Source organism: Lissotriton vulgaris, chromosome 3_1, assembly GCF_964263255.1.
Source record: "Lissotriton vulgaris chromosome 3_1, aLisVul1.2, whole genome shotgun sequence".
Taxonomy (NCBI): domain Eukaryota; kingdom Metazoa; phylum Chordata; class Amphibia; order Caudata; family Salamandridae; genus Lissotriton; species Lissotriton vulgaris.
In genome coordinates this window covers 2,098,241,994-2,098,259,561 of record NC_141689.1, presented here as the reverse complement: position 1 = coordinate 2,098,259,561, position 17,568 = coordinate 2,098,241,994, and the positions used below count along the sequence as shown (strand labels likewise).

Genomic DNA, 17,568 nt, shown 5'->3' with positions numbered 1-17,568 from the left:
CGGAGATTCTTCAGGTGCGACCACCACTTCGAGAGGTAAGTTGGGATCTAGGAGGATAGGTAGACACCCAGGAGTTGGGCACAGGGGGCCGTGGGGCGCCGGGTGCAGGGGTGTCTTTGGACGTCGGGAAATCTTACACTCAGCGGGTTGCGATTGGAGGGGTCCCTTGTTGTGAGGCTGCAGGCAAGTTAGGATTGTTGAGGAGGGTCTTTGGGCACTGGATTCCGGGTCACAGTTGCACGGGGGGACGTCCTCAGGGTCTTTGTCCACTCAGGCATGGGCCGGGCTCGGCAGGTGCAGAGTGTGCTGGATTTGCTATTCCTGGCTGGCACCAAGGGTTGTTGCTGTTTGAGCAGAACCACTGCTCATGAGAGTCCCAGTCTTTAGATGAGGAAGGCAGGCAGGTCCTCGGGGTTTTTGAGGTTACTGTCTGCAGGAGACGCCGGGGTTTTAGCTGGAGCAGGTTCAAGGATCAACAGGCCGGGAGGGCTGTGGCCAAGGAAGTTGGTGCCGTCCTCTTGTTAGCAGCTGTACTGCGGGTCTTGTTTCTTGTTCTTCTTCTTGTTTCAAAATCAGAATCTGAAGAAGGAAGGTTCAGGGTGCCCCTAAATACTAAATTTAGGGGTGTTACAGGTAGGGCAAGGGCAGGGACCAATGGGTCCCTGTCCTGGGGTGAATACGCCTCCTATCCTGCTCCTCTCCTGTGGGAGGGGAGCAGGGGCCTAGCTCCGATTGGGCAGGGCTCCCCACCCTCAAGATGGCTGTAGCACAAAGTTGTGTTTCACCTCGCCTCTCCCACTTGAGGGGTGGAGTTGGCACAGGCTGGCACACCCCCTTTCTTCACTTAGGGTTTCCCGCCTGTCTTCACGCCAGAGTGGGGGTCAGAACCTGTGGGGGCCAGTTGCTGAGTACAGCAATTGGTCTGGGGAAGCTCACAAAAGGTGGCATGCCTTTGAAGCCTCCCCTGCCCATCCTGGGGGAGGAGGCTTGGCACCTCGTCCAAGGATGTGCATTGTTTCAGGCCCCCGAGAGCAGCAAGCTCTCGACGCAGGGGTCCAGAAACATGTCTGGTGGTGGCAGCCTTGGTAGCCACGCAGTCAGGACACTGGGAGTTGTTTAGGTTTCAGGGGGAATCTCTGTGATGCCTCTGTAGTGCATTTGTCACTAAATCCCATACTGGCATCAGTGTGGGTTTAATGTGCTGAGATGTTTGATATCAAACTCCTCAGTCTTCAGTGTAACCATCATGGCGCTGTGGAGTTCGTAATGACAACTTCCCTGCACCATATACTATTAATGGCATAACTGCACTTACAGTGCCCAGGAATGAACCTGGGTACTGTGGGGGCACAGGCCTCATGCACCTGTGCCCCCACCACTGGCATAGTGCACCCAGCTAGAGGGGTGACTGATGTATGCCAAGGAAGTGTGTTTGTGGGCATGGCACGCAGGGATGTGTGCCATGTCGACTTTTTGTTTAGTTCTGCACCAGGACACTCAGCCTGCAAAGGCAGTGTGTGTGTGCCAGGGTACAGGGCCCTTAAGGGTGGCACAATAAGTGCTGCAGCCTTAGGGGTCTTCTCTGGGCACAATGTGCTGGGTACTATTTACCAGGGACTGACATGTGGCCAGAGATGCAAATTGGGTTTTAGTTTCAACACAGTTTTAGGGAAGGAACACAGGCCCTGGGCACCTGATTGGCAGGAGCCCAGGGCACACTCAGTCAAAGCACATCAGCAATTCAGCAAAAAGTGGGGGCATACCATGCAAAAAAGATGGCACTTTATCACAGGTGTTGTTGGCGTTTATTCAGCTGCCTAATCATCAACTGTGTTTTCTAGTGTTTGCAAAACTGTTGCATTTTGCAGTGATTGTTATAACACACATTCACTCATAAGGTCTATTCAGAAATAATTAATCAGAATGTTTCTGTTTCCAAGAAAATAGTTTGAGATTAGCAGAGAAGTGATTTACCAGGAAAAGCTAGTTTCTTTATTCCCAGGAAAAATGTTTGCACAGACCACTATGGAGTGATTCACAAGGAATGAGGGAGGTTACATGGTTCCTAGGAAGCGGTTTGAGGTTTACTAAAAGTGCCTTACAAGCAACTATGTTTTTAGTGGGTCGTTATTGAAAATAGTGTGGATTCACAACTTTTTTTCTGATATGCCAATCAAAGATATATCAGACAAAGAATAGGCTAGTTGAAAGTGCGTACAAAGTAATATTTTAGAAAACCTTGTATTGATTCATAAGTAAATATTACACAGTTATACATTAACTACTTTGACAGTACTAAGCCCATTCACAAGATGAGTAGAGCAGATACCAGTTACCTCAAGCAGGTTGTGAACATGGCTGTTCTCTGTTAATCTTTCTGATTGCTAAGTCAATGTAGTAGCAAGCAATGTTACCTCTAATTAAATGTGTCCCTGTGCGGCAAGAGACCTTCTATATGTATGAGTCCCCTGGCCATGTGCACATGTTTTTTTGGTAAAGCATTTATAGTCTTCATTCAGATGGTATAATTATAAGATGCTTTTACCAAAATGTTTTAAAAAAAATTGTACACAAATATTTTCTTGCATCACAAAAGAGCACAACCTCCTTCCAGATTGCAAGCCTTTTTGTTTCTCAGACTGCTTTTGAGCTTCCTACCCAATTAATAAGACTTTATTTTTCACATAGCACTAGGTCAGATATCAAATGGCACAATTTTCTACTATGGCTTGCTAAGAGTAAAGTAAATGCTGAAGAAACAAACACAGCAGAAGTAATAAAGCCTTTTTTGATATAGCCCACACGTGAACTTCATGCATCATGTCTAGACACCTTTACTTTGTGACTCATTTAAGTTGATAGATTAAAGTAGTTTGAGCATCATTCCCTTTGTGTAGTGCATAGATATTAACACAGCTGAGGACTGTAGAAGGCTGAGGACTTGGCCTAAACACTTTAAATTAACGGCAGTGTTTCTCAGCACTCTGAGGCCAAGCCATTGGGAATTCACTGGAAAGCATATTCTTTTGGCATAACACAGGGCAGCTTTGCCTTGTGGAAGTGGGACTTCGGAGAAGTTTCAGAAATTGGCAGCAGGGCGCAGAAATCTCACGTCTACCTTAATTAAACAGCTTCTCTAGTTAAACATTTAACCTTAATGAGGATGAAAACTGTGTTGACAAATCCTTTAAATATCCTCAACTGTAATGTAAGTACATAAACTGAAAATCAAATATTATTGTTGGTCTATAGAAATAACTAATGTAATTCTTGGACTCCTTAAGATGATGGATATTGCCAATTAAAACAAGTGACATTAAAAAATACTCTTGCTAAATAAAGTAGAAAGACTTGCAATACTCATCTGCCATGGTTAAGATGCAATTTGGTGGCCTGTAAGTGTTAACTCATTACTACTAATTTATTAAAGGAGTAAGTAAATGAAAAGTCTTGATCAAGAGTTAGCATGATGACACGTGAGATGTGATCCTGCTCCCTGAATCTCATGATCCATAATCCAAGTCCTAATCACTTGGCCTCCAAGTACCCTCTCAATTAAAATGAATTCTGTATTTTCTATGAACAGTGCCAAACAATTTATAATTTTGGAGAATTAATTTCCGCTCTTACTGGGCCGCATTATGGGTTGCCTGTCAATTTAATAAGACATTCCAAATCTGGTGTCTACAGATACGACTGGTGAAGTAATTATCTCCCCATGCCCCATTGTGATCCCTGAATCCAACACAGAGCCAGTGCCGTGTCAACTGTTGTCTTTTCTGCTGCCGACAATACCCTGTGTCCTAGTTCGGGGCCTAGGCCTCAGGAAAGGAAAGGGTGGGGTCAAGGGACCCTTCTGAATACCTGCCTTATGATCAGGATATGGACTGGTGAGAGGAACTGGGTGATGCCAGCGGTCTGGATATGTCTTCAGATACTGGTATGCCTCTCACCCCCCTACTGTGGCTATGGAGGAGGGAAGGGACTTACATACGTAATGGTGGTGTGGAGGGTAGATGAGGTCCTCGACCTTCAGTTGCCCTCAGTGGCAGTCAAGGCCAACATCTTAACTAAGGTGCTACATCCAAATCTACTTACCGACGTCCTTTTGGGGAGCTTGTCCAAACCCAGCCCAGGGGCTCCTGTGAATAGGCTGATGGCCCGCCTCCACTGCCCGCTCCAGGGGACCCAGATGTCCTCACCCTACCCTGGAGAGCTTGGTAGTCCAAGCCTCCACTTCCCTTGGCGTGTTCGCTGCCCTGGACAGGGAATCCAAGAGGCTGAACAGCTTGGGAAAGAACATGTTTTCTTCCGCCTGCCTTGCTGTCGGTGAATGCTGTCAGTGAATGCTACATGCTAATCGGGCTGCTACCTCACACAATGCCGGAAGCGGTTGTGCAAGTGCTGCCACAGGTCCCTGAGAAAGCCTGGGCCATTCTCTCTCAAGCAGTGACAGATGGGAGAGACTCATAGAAGTTCACTCTATGCTGTGGCTTGGACATAACCGACTCACTGGGCAGAGCTTTTTCATTGACGGTGGTCCTCAGTCGCCATTGAGAAACTCTTGTTTTTCAAGAATGTCTAGGCTTACTTCATGCACATGGGCTTTGATCGCACCTGTCTCTTCAGGGACGAGGCCAACTCGGCGCTGGTGCACTTTAAGGACTCAAGGCCTACGGCCAAGTATTTGGGCCTCTCGGTTGCCCCATGTCCCTATTCTGCCATTGGCTTCTTTCGTGGCCAAGATGGGGCTTTCCGTATCCCATCCACCAAGCTGTGAAAACTTTCTAGCCTCTGCCTGGGTTAGGACGCGGTTCCTCCGGCCTCGTGGGTCGGGTCGCTAGTGGTTTGTTCCAGCCACCACACCCCTGGCAGCTGCAGCCTCCAAACCTTCCTAATCTTACCCTTTCAGATCATGGGCACACAGTTGGTGGCAGGATCTGTCATTACCTCCACCACTGGCAGTCTATAACATTCGACAGGTGTGTTCTGCAGCAAAGGGGCTACCCCTTCGAGATTGCCCCTCCCTTCATCTTTCGACCAGCTCACGAGGTATAATTTGTCCCTGCGCCGCTAGGAAGTCATTGCTCTCTTGAGAAAGGGAGCCAAAGACAGGGTTCCAGTGCCAGAATTAGACTCAGGATGCTATTCCCACTACTTAACTGGTCCTCAAAAAGGACAAGGGTCTTCGTCCTATCCTCGATCTCCAAAACCCTGGACTACTTCCTCAAAAAGGAGACATTTAAGATGCTCGCATTGGCTCTGGTCTTGTTTGCCCTGGACCCAGGAGACTGGATGGTAGCGGTAGACTTGCAGGATGCCGATTTTCACATCCTCGTCCAGCCTGCCCATTGGCGCTACCTGCGGTTTACAGTAGGCCGCAAGCATTTTCAGTTCACCCTGTTCCCTTTTGGCCTTACCAGCACCCCTAGGGTGTTCACCAAGTAGCGCCTCTTTCTTGCCCAGAATGGTAACCTCATTTCTTGTGGGCCAACCTGTCACCTTGCCCACCTTCTATGCTTCTCCACATCCCTCTAGGAAGAGGAGAAACTCCACCATCTGCACCCAAATAGAGCATTGTTGTTCTTTTTAACCGCACATGAGAGTTCGGGGTGGACGACCGACTCTTCCTAGGGTATGTTGGTGCGAAGAAAGGTCGAGTGATGCAGAAACAAACTCTCTCTCAATGGGTCGTTCTCTGCATCAAGATCTGCTACGCACTGGTAAAGAAGCAGCCTCATGAAGGCTTACACACTCATTCCACCTGAGCTATAGATGTGACCACTGCATTAGCACGTGGAGTCCCAGTGCTGGACATTTTCCAGGCAGCAACATGTTCTTCACAAGTTTACCAAGCATTACTGCCTGGACAGTCGCGTCTGCAGGTATGGGCATTTCACCTGTTCAGTACTGTAGGACTTCCTAGCTTACATTTTTCCGCAGACCCACCACCGGGGATGGTATTGCTTGGGTATCTATTCAAAGGCAAGGAATCTGCGGTTAGAAGTCTCTGTCAGATGGACAAGTTACTTATCTTTGGTAATGCCTTTTCTGGTAGAAATAACATCTGAAAGAGAGACGTTAGTGATAGAGTCCTTACCTTAGAATATCCCCAGGCGTCAGACTGGATCCGGAAAGATTTTCATCAGCAGTACCCCTGCGCGTCCGTAGGCATAGTCATAAGGCTCCACGTGCATTGTTGGCGTCGAGGTCGCCGAGATGACCGCGCTGGAGCTACTTTGACGCGCCCAGGCACGCTGACGTCCGAGTTATTTTTGGGACTTTTGTCTCTGTTTTTTTGAGTCTTTGACTCCTGGTGTATAGGGATGCCCGATTTTAAGTCTTGCGCGTCTTGTCCCCGCACGATGTTGGTGACAGACCCGCACCGTGAGTGTCTCTACTGCCTGGGGCGCGGCCACGTCTCCGAGTCGTGCTCCCACTGTTGGGCCATGGCTCCGAAAACTTTGCGGGAGTGGTCCCGACATTGGCAAGACACCCGGGAGTCTGCTACACGCCGTTCCAGGTCCCGGTCCCGTGGGAGGTCGAGGGAACGGCCTCGGAGCCGTCACCACTATTCGAAGTCTTCGTACTTGCAGTCCGGTAAGGCGAAGCACAAGAAGTCGAAGAAGTGTTGCCGCTCTTCGCTCACCCCTAGCCGGTCATGCAACACGCCTGAGGGTGCAGGTGGCACTGCTCCTACGGCTCCGGCAGTTGCAGAGGGCCTACCCGTCTTTTCTGGGTCCATCAGTGACCCCGGCCTCTGCAGGATTTCCTGTCAGGCATGGGACATTCTTCGGACCGTCTGGCCCCGCTGGTGTGGCTTCGGGCCCGACTGGGGGTCCTCGTTCTTCGACATCGCTGGCCCCCCCCGACGTCATCGACGACTTCGGTCTCGACGCCAAGAGACCCCCATAGATCCACGCATGGATCCCCGTCCATGTCGGTTGGCCCGGTACGACTTCCACAAACGACGACGGCGCCGCCACTGGCGTCGGCCGCGACACCGGACCTGGACGGGGATGAGGATCCAAGCGAAGCAGGTGACCAGGATTATACTCCTGAACCTGGCACACTGTCTCCTTCTACCGTGGCTACAGAGGAGGGTGGTTCCTACTCCACGGTGTTGCATAGGGCGGCGGAGGCTCTCCATCTCGAGCTTCCTACCGTGGCCGTCAGGACTAACCTCCTGACAGAGGTAATTCGGCCGGCGTCGCCTTCTACGGAGCCGCTGCTGCCCTTTTAATGATGCACTCTTGGCAGTTCTTTTGGGCACCTGGTCCAGGCCCAACACAGGGACTCCTGTGGATAAGAACGTGGCCTGATGCCATCGCCCGGCCCCCGACGACCCCGTTTTCCGCTCCCCCTGAGAGCTTGGTTGTCCAAGCCTCTGCGTACCCTAGCGCGTTTCCTTCTGCACCTCCAGACAAGGAATCCAAGAAACTGGAGCAGTTTGGGAAGAAAGTTTTTTCTTCTGCCAGTTCAGGACTGCGGTCTGTGAACACTGCATGTCTCTTGGGCCTTTATTCCCATTCTGTGTGGGATACGGTTGCGAAGGTGCTGCCTCAGTGTCCGGTGTAGGATTGGACAATACTCTCGCAAGCTATTGCTGAGGGGAGAGACGCAGCCAAGTTCCGGATCAGTTGTGGTCTCACCACTGCGACTCGCTGGGCACGACAGTGACGCTATGCTGCCATGCCTGGCTGAGAACGACTGGGTTTTCTGGTGGTGTCCAGAACACATTAATGGACATGCCCTTTGATGGCACTCGCCTGGTTGGTGATAAGGCCGATTGCATGTTGGAGCGTTTTAAGGACTAGCGGACTATGGCCAAGTCCTTAGGCCTTTCGGCCACACGCACTCCTTCCGCTTCTGCTTTTCTCTCCTTTCGTGGTCAAGGAAGGGGCGGCCAAGCATGTTCGTTTCAGAGCTACAGGCCTGCGCAGCAACAGTCTCAGCGCAGCCGCGGGACCTGCTGAGGCGGGTCAGTCCACCACCCCCGCCCTGCTGCCACTGCCTCCAAACCTTCCTAGTCCGGTGTTTCAGACCCACCAGACGCCAGTAGGTGGCAGGATTCGCCATCACCTCCACCAGGCCCGGACTGGCCGTTGAGGGCACCAGGCAATCCCCCGGTGGGCCGCATGGTTGGGGGCAGGTTTTGGGCCCCTGGGGGCGTTTTTGTTACAGGGCCTTTATGCTGCAAAAACGGCCCTGTAACAAAAACGGCCGAAAACCGGCCCTGTCACAGAGCGTGGTCGCACCTCTCCCCCCCTCCCCTCTCCTCCCGGAGGGAGGGAGGGAGGGGGGCCGGCCGAGCACTTTGCCAGGGCCGGTTCTGGTTCCCAGTCCGGCCCTGACCTCCACCACTGGTGCAACATCACATCGGACAGGTGGGTTCTGCAAATTGTCCGAAAGGGTTACTCCCTCCCCTTCGAGACAACACCCCCAGCCATGCCACCACAGTACCACCACATGTCGGGGGATCACTTGGCACTTCTCCAGCAGGAAGTTACGGCCCTCTTGGCCAAGGGGGCCATCTAGTGTTTTCCGACGCCAGAAGTAGGTTGTGATTGTTACTCCCACTACTTCTTGGTGCCGAAGGAGTACAAAGGCCTGCAACCCATCTTAGACCTTTGGAACGTCAATCGCTTTCTCCGGAAGGAGAAGTTCAAGATGCTCACAATTGCTCAGGTCTGGTCTGCCCTCGACCCCCAAGACTGGATGGTAGAGTTAGACCTGCAGGACCCGTATTTTCATATCGCCGTTCTGCCAGACCACCGGCGTTTCCTGCGGTTCACGGTAGGTCACGAGCACTTTCAGTTCACTCTGCTCTCTTTTGGCCTTACCAGCGCCCCACTGGTGTTCACGAAAGTGATGGCGGTGGTCGCAGCTCACCTGTGCAGATCAGGGGTTTCAGTCTTCCCCTATCTTGACAACTGGCTGCTGAAGGCGGGCTCCCTCCAGGCAGTCGTCTCCTACCTTCAAACTACGTCCGACCTCCTGCATTTGCTGGGGTTTTCCATCAATGTGCCGAAGTCGCACCTGATTCCCTATCAGAAGCTCCTCTTCATCGGAGCGGTTCTGGCTACAGCGCAGTTTTGGTTTATCCTCTCACAGCGACTCCGGGACATTCTGCCTATGATTCTGATCTTTCATCTCTTGTCCTGGGTTTCGGTCTGGAAGACCTTGAGGCTGCTGGGCCTCATGGCCTCCTGCATCCTGTTGACCAACAATGCCAGGCTCTGCAGGGGGACCGGGAGTTCCAGTGTGCGCAACATCAGGGAAACCTGTCCGACTACGTCCAGATCTCGGAGAGCACTGCACAACAATTGCAGTGGTGGCTCACGAATTAGCATTGGGTCAGCGGCAGGTCCTTTTCCCTTCCCCAGCCGAGCACACAGTGGTGACGGATGCGTCCCTCCTGGGATGGGGTGGCCACATGGGAGAGGCCGAGATCAGAGGCCTCTGGTCTCCGGCGGAGTCCCGGCTCCATATCAACCTTCTGGAGCTTCGGACGATCTTTCTAGCACTGAAAGCATTCCTTCCGTTTGTCAAGGGGAGGGTGGTGCAAGTGTTCACAGACAACACCACTGCCATCTGGTATTGCAACAAACAGGGCCGGTGGGGTCATTGCCCCTATGTCAAGAGGCTCTGCGCCTCTGGACCTGGCTGGAACGTCAAGACATTTCCTTGATGGTTCAACACCTGGCAGGTTTTTTGAACGTCCGGGCGGACGAACTCAGCCCCAGGTGTATGATGGATCACGAATGGCGTCTTCACTCTGAGGTGGCGCAAGGTCTCTTTCAACAGTGGGGAGAGCCTTGGTTAGATATATTCGCCACCGAAGAGAACGTGCAATGTTATCACTTCTGCGCGTTGGACTTTCCAAGGCGGCACTCGCTCGGCGGCACTTATCGTCACAAGTGGAGCTGTGGTCTATTGTACGCTTTTCCGCCTATACCACTTCTACCCAGAGTGCTGAAGAAGATCAGGTGCGACCGACCCAAGTCATTCTTGTGGCTCCGGACTGGGCTCGAAGAGTCTGGTATCCCGAGCTACTCAGTATGAGCATGAATCCCCCGATCCGACTGCCTCTTCGGGAGCATCTTCTGTCGCAGCAACAGAGGACGGTCTCCTCCACCCGAACCTGTCTAGCCTCCACCTACATGCGTGGAGATTGAGCGGCGACAGTCGATTCCCTTTGACTTGCCTCCTGAAGTCTGTGATATCATTCTGGCAGCCAGGCGTCCCTCATATAAATTGGTATACGCATGCAGGTGGAACAAATTTGTAGCATGGTGCACAGCAAATGCTGTGGATCACCTTTCTGCTCCTCTTTCAGAAGTCCTTTTGTTCCTTCTTTCTCTGATCCAGCAGGGCTCTGCTCTGGGCACTATTAAGGGCTATCTTTGTGCAATTTCCGCCTGTCTCAGGCTCCCTGATCAGCCCTCTTTTTTCAAGTCCCCTGTTGTAAATAGATTTCTCAAGGGCGTTACTCACCTTTTTCCTCCAATTCCGTTTGTTATGCCACAGTGGGACTTCAATCTGGTTCTTTCCTATTTGATGTGCGCTCCCTTTGAGCGCTTCAGAACTATCCTCTTTGTTTATTAACTTTGAAAACTGCTTTCTTGGTTGCCATCACCTCAGCTAGGCGCGTGAGTGAGCTCCAGGCTCTTTCCTGTAAGCCTCCTTTTCTATCGGTTCATCCGGACAAGGTTGTGCTTCGCACTCGCTCCACCGTCTGGACCCAAAACGTGTACTCTCATTTTACCTGAATGGCACATAACAGTTCCGGGTGGATGACCAGCTCTTTGTTGGCTACGTAGGCGCCACGAAAAGCTGGGCTGTACACAAGAGGACTATATCTCACTGGGTCGTCTTGTGTATCAAGGCCTGTTATTCTCCGGCTAAAAAGGAACCTCTGGTGGGGTTGCACGCCCATTCTACCAGGGCGACAGCTGCTACTACTGCATTGGGTCATGGTGTCCCCCCCCCCGTCAAGATATCTGTGAGGCAGCCACATGGGCCTCGCTGCACACTTTTACCAAGCATTATTGCCTTGACAGTCAATTCCGGAGAGATGGCTTCCTTGGCCGTTCTGCTCTCCGTGTCTTTCTGGTGTGATCTTGGTTCGCAGACCCACCATCGGGGTTGGTATTGCTGGGGCATCTATTCTAAGGTAAGGAATCTATCACTAAAGTGTCTATTTCAGATGCACAGGTTACTTGTGTAACGATATATCTGTAAGAGACATTAGTTAGTGATAGATTCCTTACCGCCCCACCCATCCTCCCCTTTCTGCGAACTGATTTCTAGGGTGAAGGTCATCATTTCAGGGCCCTAGTTTCAATGCACCAGTGGTCATTATCTTGCATGGCTCTGCGTTCCTGGCGTGGAAAGTCGTGTACAGAACTGAAGTCAGCCCGTGGGGATGCGGTTAAGCAGCTCCAGCGATGTCATCTCGGCGACTACGTCGCCAACGATGCACACGGAGGCATATGACGCGCGTACCGACGCGCAGGGGTACTGCTGACGAAAAACTTTGAGGATCCAGTCTGACGCCTGGGGATATTCTAAGGTAAGGAATCTATCACTAACTAATGTCCCTTACAGAAATGTCGTTACACAAGTAAGTAACTTGTGCATCTAGCAGCATATTCGTTACCGATCCTCCCCATTCTGCGGACAGATTTCTAAGGTCGGGGATGATCCTTTAGGGACCTAGTTTGGACACACCAGTGTCAGTGCACATAATGGCTCTGCACTTCTGGTGTGAAAAGTACGTCAGCATGCCAAGGAGGCGCCTATGTAAGTGACGGGAATGTCCATTCCAGCACGGCCGCCGCGGTGCAGCCGTTCGACACCACCTATCGGTGCGCAGGGGTACTGCTCACCCAAAATCTTGCGGATCCAGTCTGATGCCTGGGGAAATTGAAAGGTAAGGCATCCGCAGCTAGATATTGTCTCTATCACATAAGGCGTTACCAAAGGTAAAGTCAAAGGACACATGATAGCCTCATTACATGCCTTGGTTTTAGCCCGCTCTAGGTTCAAGGTCTCCTCCCTCCAAATGTTGCTATTAATTTTTATTAGCATTTCAAAGACGAAAATGCATATTTAAAGCTGCCATACAGCCAAACACCCTCTGTGCTGCAACACCATCTAATAATTTACATTGTAAACAATGGTGCCTTTTCACACTTTTCTATCCAACTTATCTTTAAAATGTGCATCACTGAAGAAAGCATCATCCCGCCAGCCGCTGCATCAGTCCTATTCAGTCCCTCCGTTCAACACCAAGGTTAAATCCTCGCATTACCATCCCTCCCTCTCTTCGTAAGTCCTATGTGGGGATGGTGTAGGGAGTTAGTCTCACTCCTTTCAGGTAGCACATTGGCGAGAATGCAACATACTGACTGTATCTGCCTTTCCTTTGCCTTTCGTGCATGCCTTATTGTAGTTTAGGAGCTTGCGCCCCCCTGACAGGTGAGTGGAAGTTAAATTTGGGGAGCACACCTTATAGGGAACATAGGTTGCAAGGGTTCTATCCCTTAGCCTTTCCAGGTCATTTGCTGGGAGTCGTCCTTTACCTCAGAAGCCCTTACACGAAGGATGCCTGAGCAAAGGTGTTCTCATTGAAAAGGGAAGAACTTGTCCTGCCCTTGGCAGGTGACTAGATCATCATTCATTGGAACTCAATTATGTCATGTAGCAAATTAATTCAAAATGTATAAACACAGGTCTAGAATGCAGGGGGAATCCAGAAAAAGAGGGTGGACGATTAAATCCAAGAAGTAAATATGAAATGTGTTAATCCTGGTTTGATGAAGTGCATCCACCTAATATTTTTCATGACTGGCTCTTAGGGTATTTGTGCTTAATTTTATTTTGTTACTGGGTGTTTGTTGGGTGAAGATTTAATTGGTACGAGGCACACAGTGACCGTACGTATTGCACAGAGACAGCAAATCATAGGCCACCAAATTATATGAAGTACTGAATTTATTTTTGCTTATGTAGTGAATTTAATCAGTGTCTTAAGTTAAGGAACCAGCAGAAGCTCTTGCACTTAGTAAATGGATGAACCTTCCATGCTCTTTTTTTTTGGTGTTTTTATGTCTCTGCCCTTATGTATGTTTACAAGCATGCAAGCTTCTATTCAAATACAGTTGCTTAGTGTTGTGTACTCTTTTACAAAAATGAACACATTAACCTTGTACGTTAGAAATGTTGTTTTGAAAGAATTCATTTTTTAATCAACATGTTAGAACTCTTCATTCTGTTATGGTGCAAAGAGGTGTGATTAATACACGACATTATTTCCTTCTCTGTTGAAGTGTTCCAGAGAAGCTTGGATATGATTCTGGATATTCATCGTCATTAAATAGTAGGAAAATGACAACTGCCATAGATGTTATTGGACAGACCACAATCTCTCGTGTGGAAGGAAGACGGCGGGCTGCCAATGAAAACAGCAATATTCAGGTTTTGTACTACCGATTACAGATTTGCTTGTAATTGTAAAACTTACATTTTAGAATTGGAAGATACCTGTGAATAGTTATTGACGTTTTTAGGGCACTATTGCAGAGTAGCCATACTTTTTCTACAGGTTTGTAACATATTAATAATGGAGGTCTGGTTTTTCCCTGCCTCGCTCCCACTCCCATCTTTCTAATCTGGAAATGTAGCTTGGACAGTATGCTCTTGTATTGGCACATCCGTTTCCATGCTTTTGAAAGAGGTTATCTCGTGTTTTTAGGTCTCGCCTAGACGAAAGCAAAAGCGAAGCTTTTGCTGTCTATGCGAGACAACTTATGTTGCCACTTTTCTGGGAATATTGTGGACATCAGACTGTTACGAGCTTTTTCTGCTGTAGTCAGGCTGTCACGAGCTTCTCTTTTGGAGATTTGACCTCGTGAGCGCGCCTTGACTGCATCTAATGGGCTGTGCGCTTCCTTTAGTCAGTTTCACTTTGAGGCCTGCACTTTCAGAGTGAAATGAAACAATGTGTCTGGTAGTTGTTCCTGTGGAGTGCCTTCTGACCTCGTGAGCGCCCTTGACTGCATCTAATGTGTGTGGCTTTTTTTTTCAACGTGGCCCTGGCGCTTGCTTCAGTCAGTTTCACTTTTAAGGTGCAGGCGTCAATGGGTCTGGTACTTGTTTTATTTCCATTTAATGCTCTTTGGAACAACAATTTTATATTACTTGTGTGTATTACCACTGGCCAGAATTTCAAAGACTTATATTCACGCAGGTGAAATAATACTATTGTGATTAGGGCAGATTTTTGGAGTCTGACCGTTCAGAGTGCAGAGTGGAGCTTCAGAGTGGAGCTTCAGAGTGGAGCTTCAGAGTGGAGCTTCAGAGTGGAGCTTCAGAGTGGAGCTTCAGAGTGGAGCTTCAGAGTGGAGCTTCAGAGTGGAGCTTCAGAGTGGAGCTTCAGAGTGGAGCTTCAGAGTGCAGATTCAGAGTGCAGATTCAGAGTGCAGATTCAGAGTGCAGATTCAGAGTGCAGATTCAGAGTGCAGATTCAGAGTGCAGATTCAGAGTGGAGCTGCAGAGTGCAGAGTGGAGCTTCAGAGTGGAGCTGCAGAGTGGAGCTGCAGAGTGGAGCTGCAGAGTGGAGCTTCAGAGTGGAGCTGCAGAGTGCAGAGTGGAGCTCAGAGTGGAGCTTCGGAGTGCAGAGTGGAGCTTCAGAGTGGAGCTTCAGAGTGGAGCTTCAGAGTGGAGCTTCAGAGTGGAGCTTCAGAGTGGAGCTTCAGAGTGGAGCTGCAGAGTGGAGCTGCAGAGTGGAGCTTCAGAGTGGAGCTTCAGAGTGGAGCTTCAGAGTGGAGCTTCAGAGTGGAGCTTCAGAGTGGAGCTTCAGAGTGGAGCTTCAGAGTGCAGAGTGGAGCTTCAGAGTGCAGAGTGGAGCTTCAGAGTGGAGCTTCAGAGTGGAGCTTCAGAGTGGAGCTTCAGAGTGGAGCTTCAGAGTGGAGCTTCAGAGTGGAGCTTCAGAGTGGAGCTTCAGAGTGGAGCTTCAGAGTGGAGCTTCAGAGTGGAGCTTCAGAGTGGAGCTTCAGAGTGGAGCTTCAGAGTGGAGCTTCAGAGTGGAGCTTCAGAGTGGAGCTTCAGAGTGGAGCTTCAGAGTGGAGCTTCAGAGTGGAGCTTCAGAGTGGAGCTTCAGAGTGGAGCTTCAGAGTGGAGCTTCAGAGTGGAGCTTCAGAGTGGAGCTTCAGAGTGGAGCTTCAGAGTGCAGAGTGGAGCTTCAGAGTGGAGCTTCAGAGTGCAGAGTGGAGCTTCAGAGTGGAGCTTCAGAGTGGAGCTTCAGAGTGGAGCTTCAGAGTGGAGCTTCAGAGTGGAGCTTCAGAGTGGAGCTTCAGAGTGGAGCTTCAGAGTGGAGCTTCAGAGTGGAGCTTCAGAGTGCAGAGTGGAGCTTCAGAGTGGAGCTTCAGAGTGGAGCTTCAGAGTGGAGCTTCAGAGTGGAGCTTCAGAGTGGAGCTTCAGAGTGGAGCTTCAGAGTGGAGCTTCAGAGTGGAGCTTCAGAGTGGAGCTTCAGAGTGGAGCTTCAGAGTGGAGCTTCAGAGTGGAGCTTCAGAGTGGAGCTTCAGAGTGGAGCTTCAGAGTGGAGCTTCAGAGTGGAGCTTCAGAGTGCAGAGTGGAGCTTCAGAGTGCAGAGTGGAGCTTCAGAGTGGAGCTTCAGAGTGGAGCTTCAGAGTGGAGCTTCAGAGTGGAGCTTCAGAGTGGAGCTGCAGAGTGGAGCTGCAGAGTGGAGCTTCAGAGTGGAGCTTCAGAGTGGAGCTTCAGAGTGGAGCTTCAGAGTGGAGCTTCAGAGTGGAGCTTCAGAGTGGAGCTTCAGAGTGGAGCTTCAGAGTGCAGAGTGGAGCTTCAGAGTGCAGAGTGGAGCTTCAGAGTGGAGCTTCAGAGTGGAGCTTCAGAGTGGAGCTTCAGAGTGGAGCTTCAGAGTGGAGCTTCAGAGTGGAGCTTCAGAGTGCAGAGTGGAGCTTCAGAGTGCAGAGTGGAGCTTCAGAGTGCAGAGTGGAGCTTCAGAGTGCAGAGTGGAGCTTCAGAGTGCAGAGTGGAGCTTCAGAGTGGAGCTTCAGAGTGGAGCTTCAGAGTGGAGCTTCAGAGTGGAGCTTCAGAGTGGAGCTTCAGAGTGGAGCTTCAGAGTGGAGCTTCAGAGTGGAGCTTCAGAGTGGAGCTTCAGAGTGGAGCTTCAGAGTGGAGCTTCAGAGTGGAGCTTCAGAGTGGAGCTTCAGAGTGGAGCTTCAGAGTGGAGCTTCAGAGTGGAGCTTCAGAGTGGAGCTTCAGAGTGGAGCTTCAGAGTGGAGCTTCAGAGTGGAGCTTCAGAGTGGAGCTTCAGAGTGGAGCTTCAGAGTGGAGCTTCAGAGTGGAGCTTCAGAGTGGAGCTTCAGAGTGGAGCTTCAGAGTGGAGCTTCAGAGTGGAGCTTCAGAGTGGAGCTTCAGAGTGGAGCTTCAGAGTGGAGCTTCAGAGTGGAGCTTCAGAGTGCAGAGTGGAGCTTCAGAGTGCAGAGTGGAGCTTCAGAGTGCAGAGTGGAGCTTCAGAGTGCAGAGTGGAGCTTCAGAGTGCAGAGTGGAGCTTCAGAGTGCAGAGTGGAGCTTCAGAGTGCAGAGTGGAGCTTCAGAGTGCAGAGTGGAGCTTCAGAGTGCAGAGTGGAGCTTCAGAGTGCAGAGTGGAGCTTCAGAGTGCAGAGTGGAGCTTCAGAGTGCAGCTTCAGAGTGCAGCTTCAGAGTGCAGCTTCAGAGTGCAGCTTCAGAGTGGGGCTTCAGAGTGGAGCTTCAGAGTGGAGCTTCAGAGTGCAGAGTGGAGCTTCAGAGTGCAGAGTGGAGCTTCAGAGTGCAGAGTGGAGCTTCAGAGTGCAGAGTGGAGCTTCAGAGTGGAGCTTCAGAGTGCAGAGTGGAGCTTCAGAGTGCAGAGTGGAGCTTCAGAGTGCAGAGTGGAGCTTCAGAGTGCAGAGTGGAGCTTCAGAGTGCAGAGTGGAGCTTCAGAGTGCAGAGTGGAGCTTCAGAGTGCAGAGTGGAGCTTCAGAGTGCAGAGTGGAGCTTCAGAGTGCAGAGTGGAGCTTCAGAGTGCAGAGTGGAGCTTCAGAGTGCAGAGTGGAGCTTCAGAGTGGAGCTTCAGAGTGCAGCTTCAGAGTGCAGCTTCAGAGTGGGGCTTCAGAGTGGAGCTTCAGAGTGGAGCTTCAGAGTGCAGAGTGGAGCTTCAGAGTGCAGAGTGGAGCTTCAGAGTGCAGAGTGGAGCTTCAGAGTGCAGAGTGGAGCTTCAGAGTGGAGCTTCAGAGTGCAGAGTGGAGCTTCAGAGTGCAGAGTGGAGCTTCAGAGTGCAGAGTGGAGCTTCAGAGTGCAGAGTGGAGCTTCAGAGTGGAGCTTCAGAGTGGAGCTTCAGAGTGGAGCTTCAGAGTGGAGCTTCAGAGTGGAGCTTCAGAGTGCAGAGTGGAGCTTCAGAGTGCAGAGTGGAGCTTCAGAGTGCAGAGTGGAGCTTCAGAGTGGAGCTTCAGAGTGGAGCTTCAGAGTGCAGAGTGGAGCTTCAGAGTGCAGAGTGGAGCTTCAGAGTGCAGAGTGGAGCTT

The 17,568-nt window shown here is 50.7% G+C and overlaps 1 protein-coding gene across 2 annotated transcripts in view; it reads left to right on the top strand.

The window, feature by feature from the left end:
• FIP1L1 (factor interacting with PAPOLA and CPSF1) overlaps positions 1-17,568 on the top strand; it is a 604,847-nt gene that overhangs the window by 375,796 nt on the left and 211,483 nt on the right. The window contains exon 9 of one of the 2 annotated variants that reach the window (XM_086962650.1): positions 13,335-13,482. In XM_086962650.1, the coding sequence (XP_086818776.1) occupies positions 13,335-13,482 (148 nt within the window). Of the gene's footprint in view, positions 1-13,331; positions 13,483-17,568 lie in introns of both variants that reach the window. The other variant, XM_086962648.1, reaches the window with a different exon arrangement.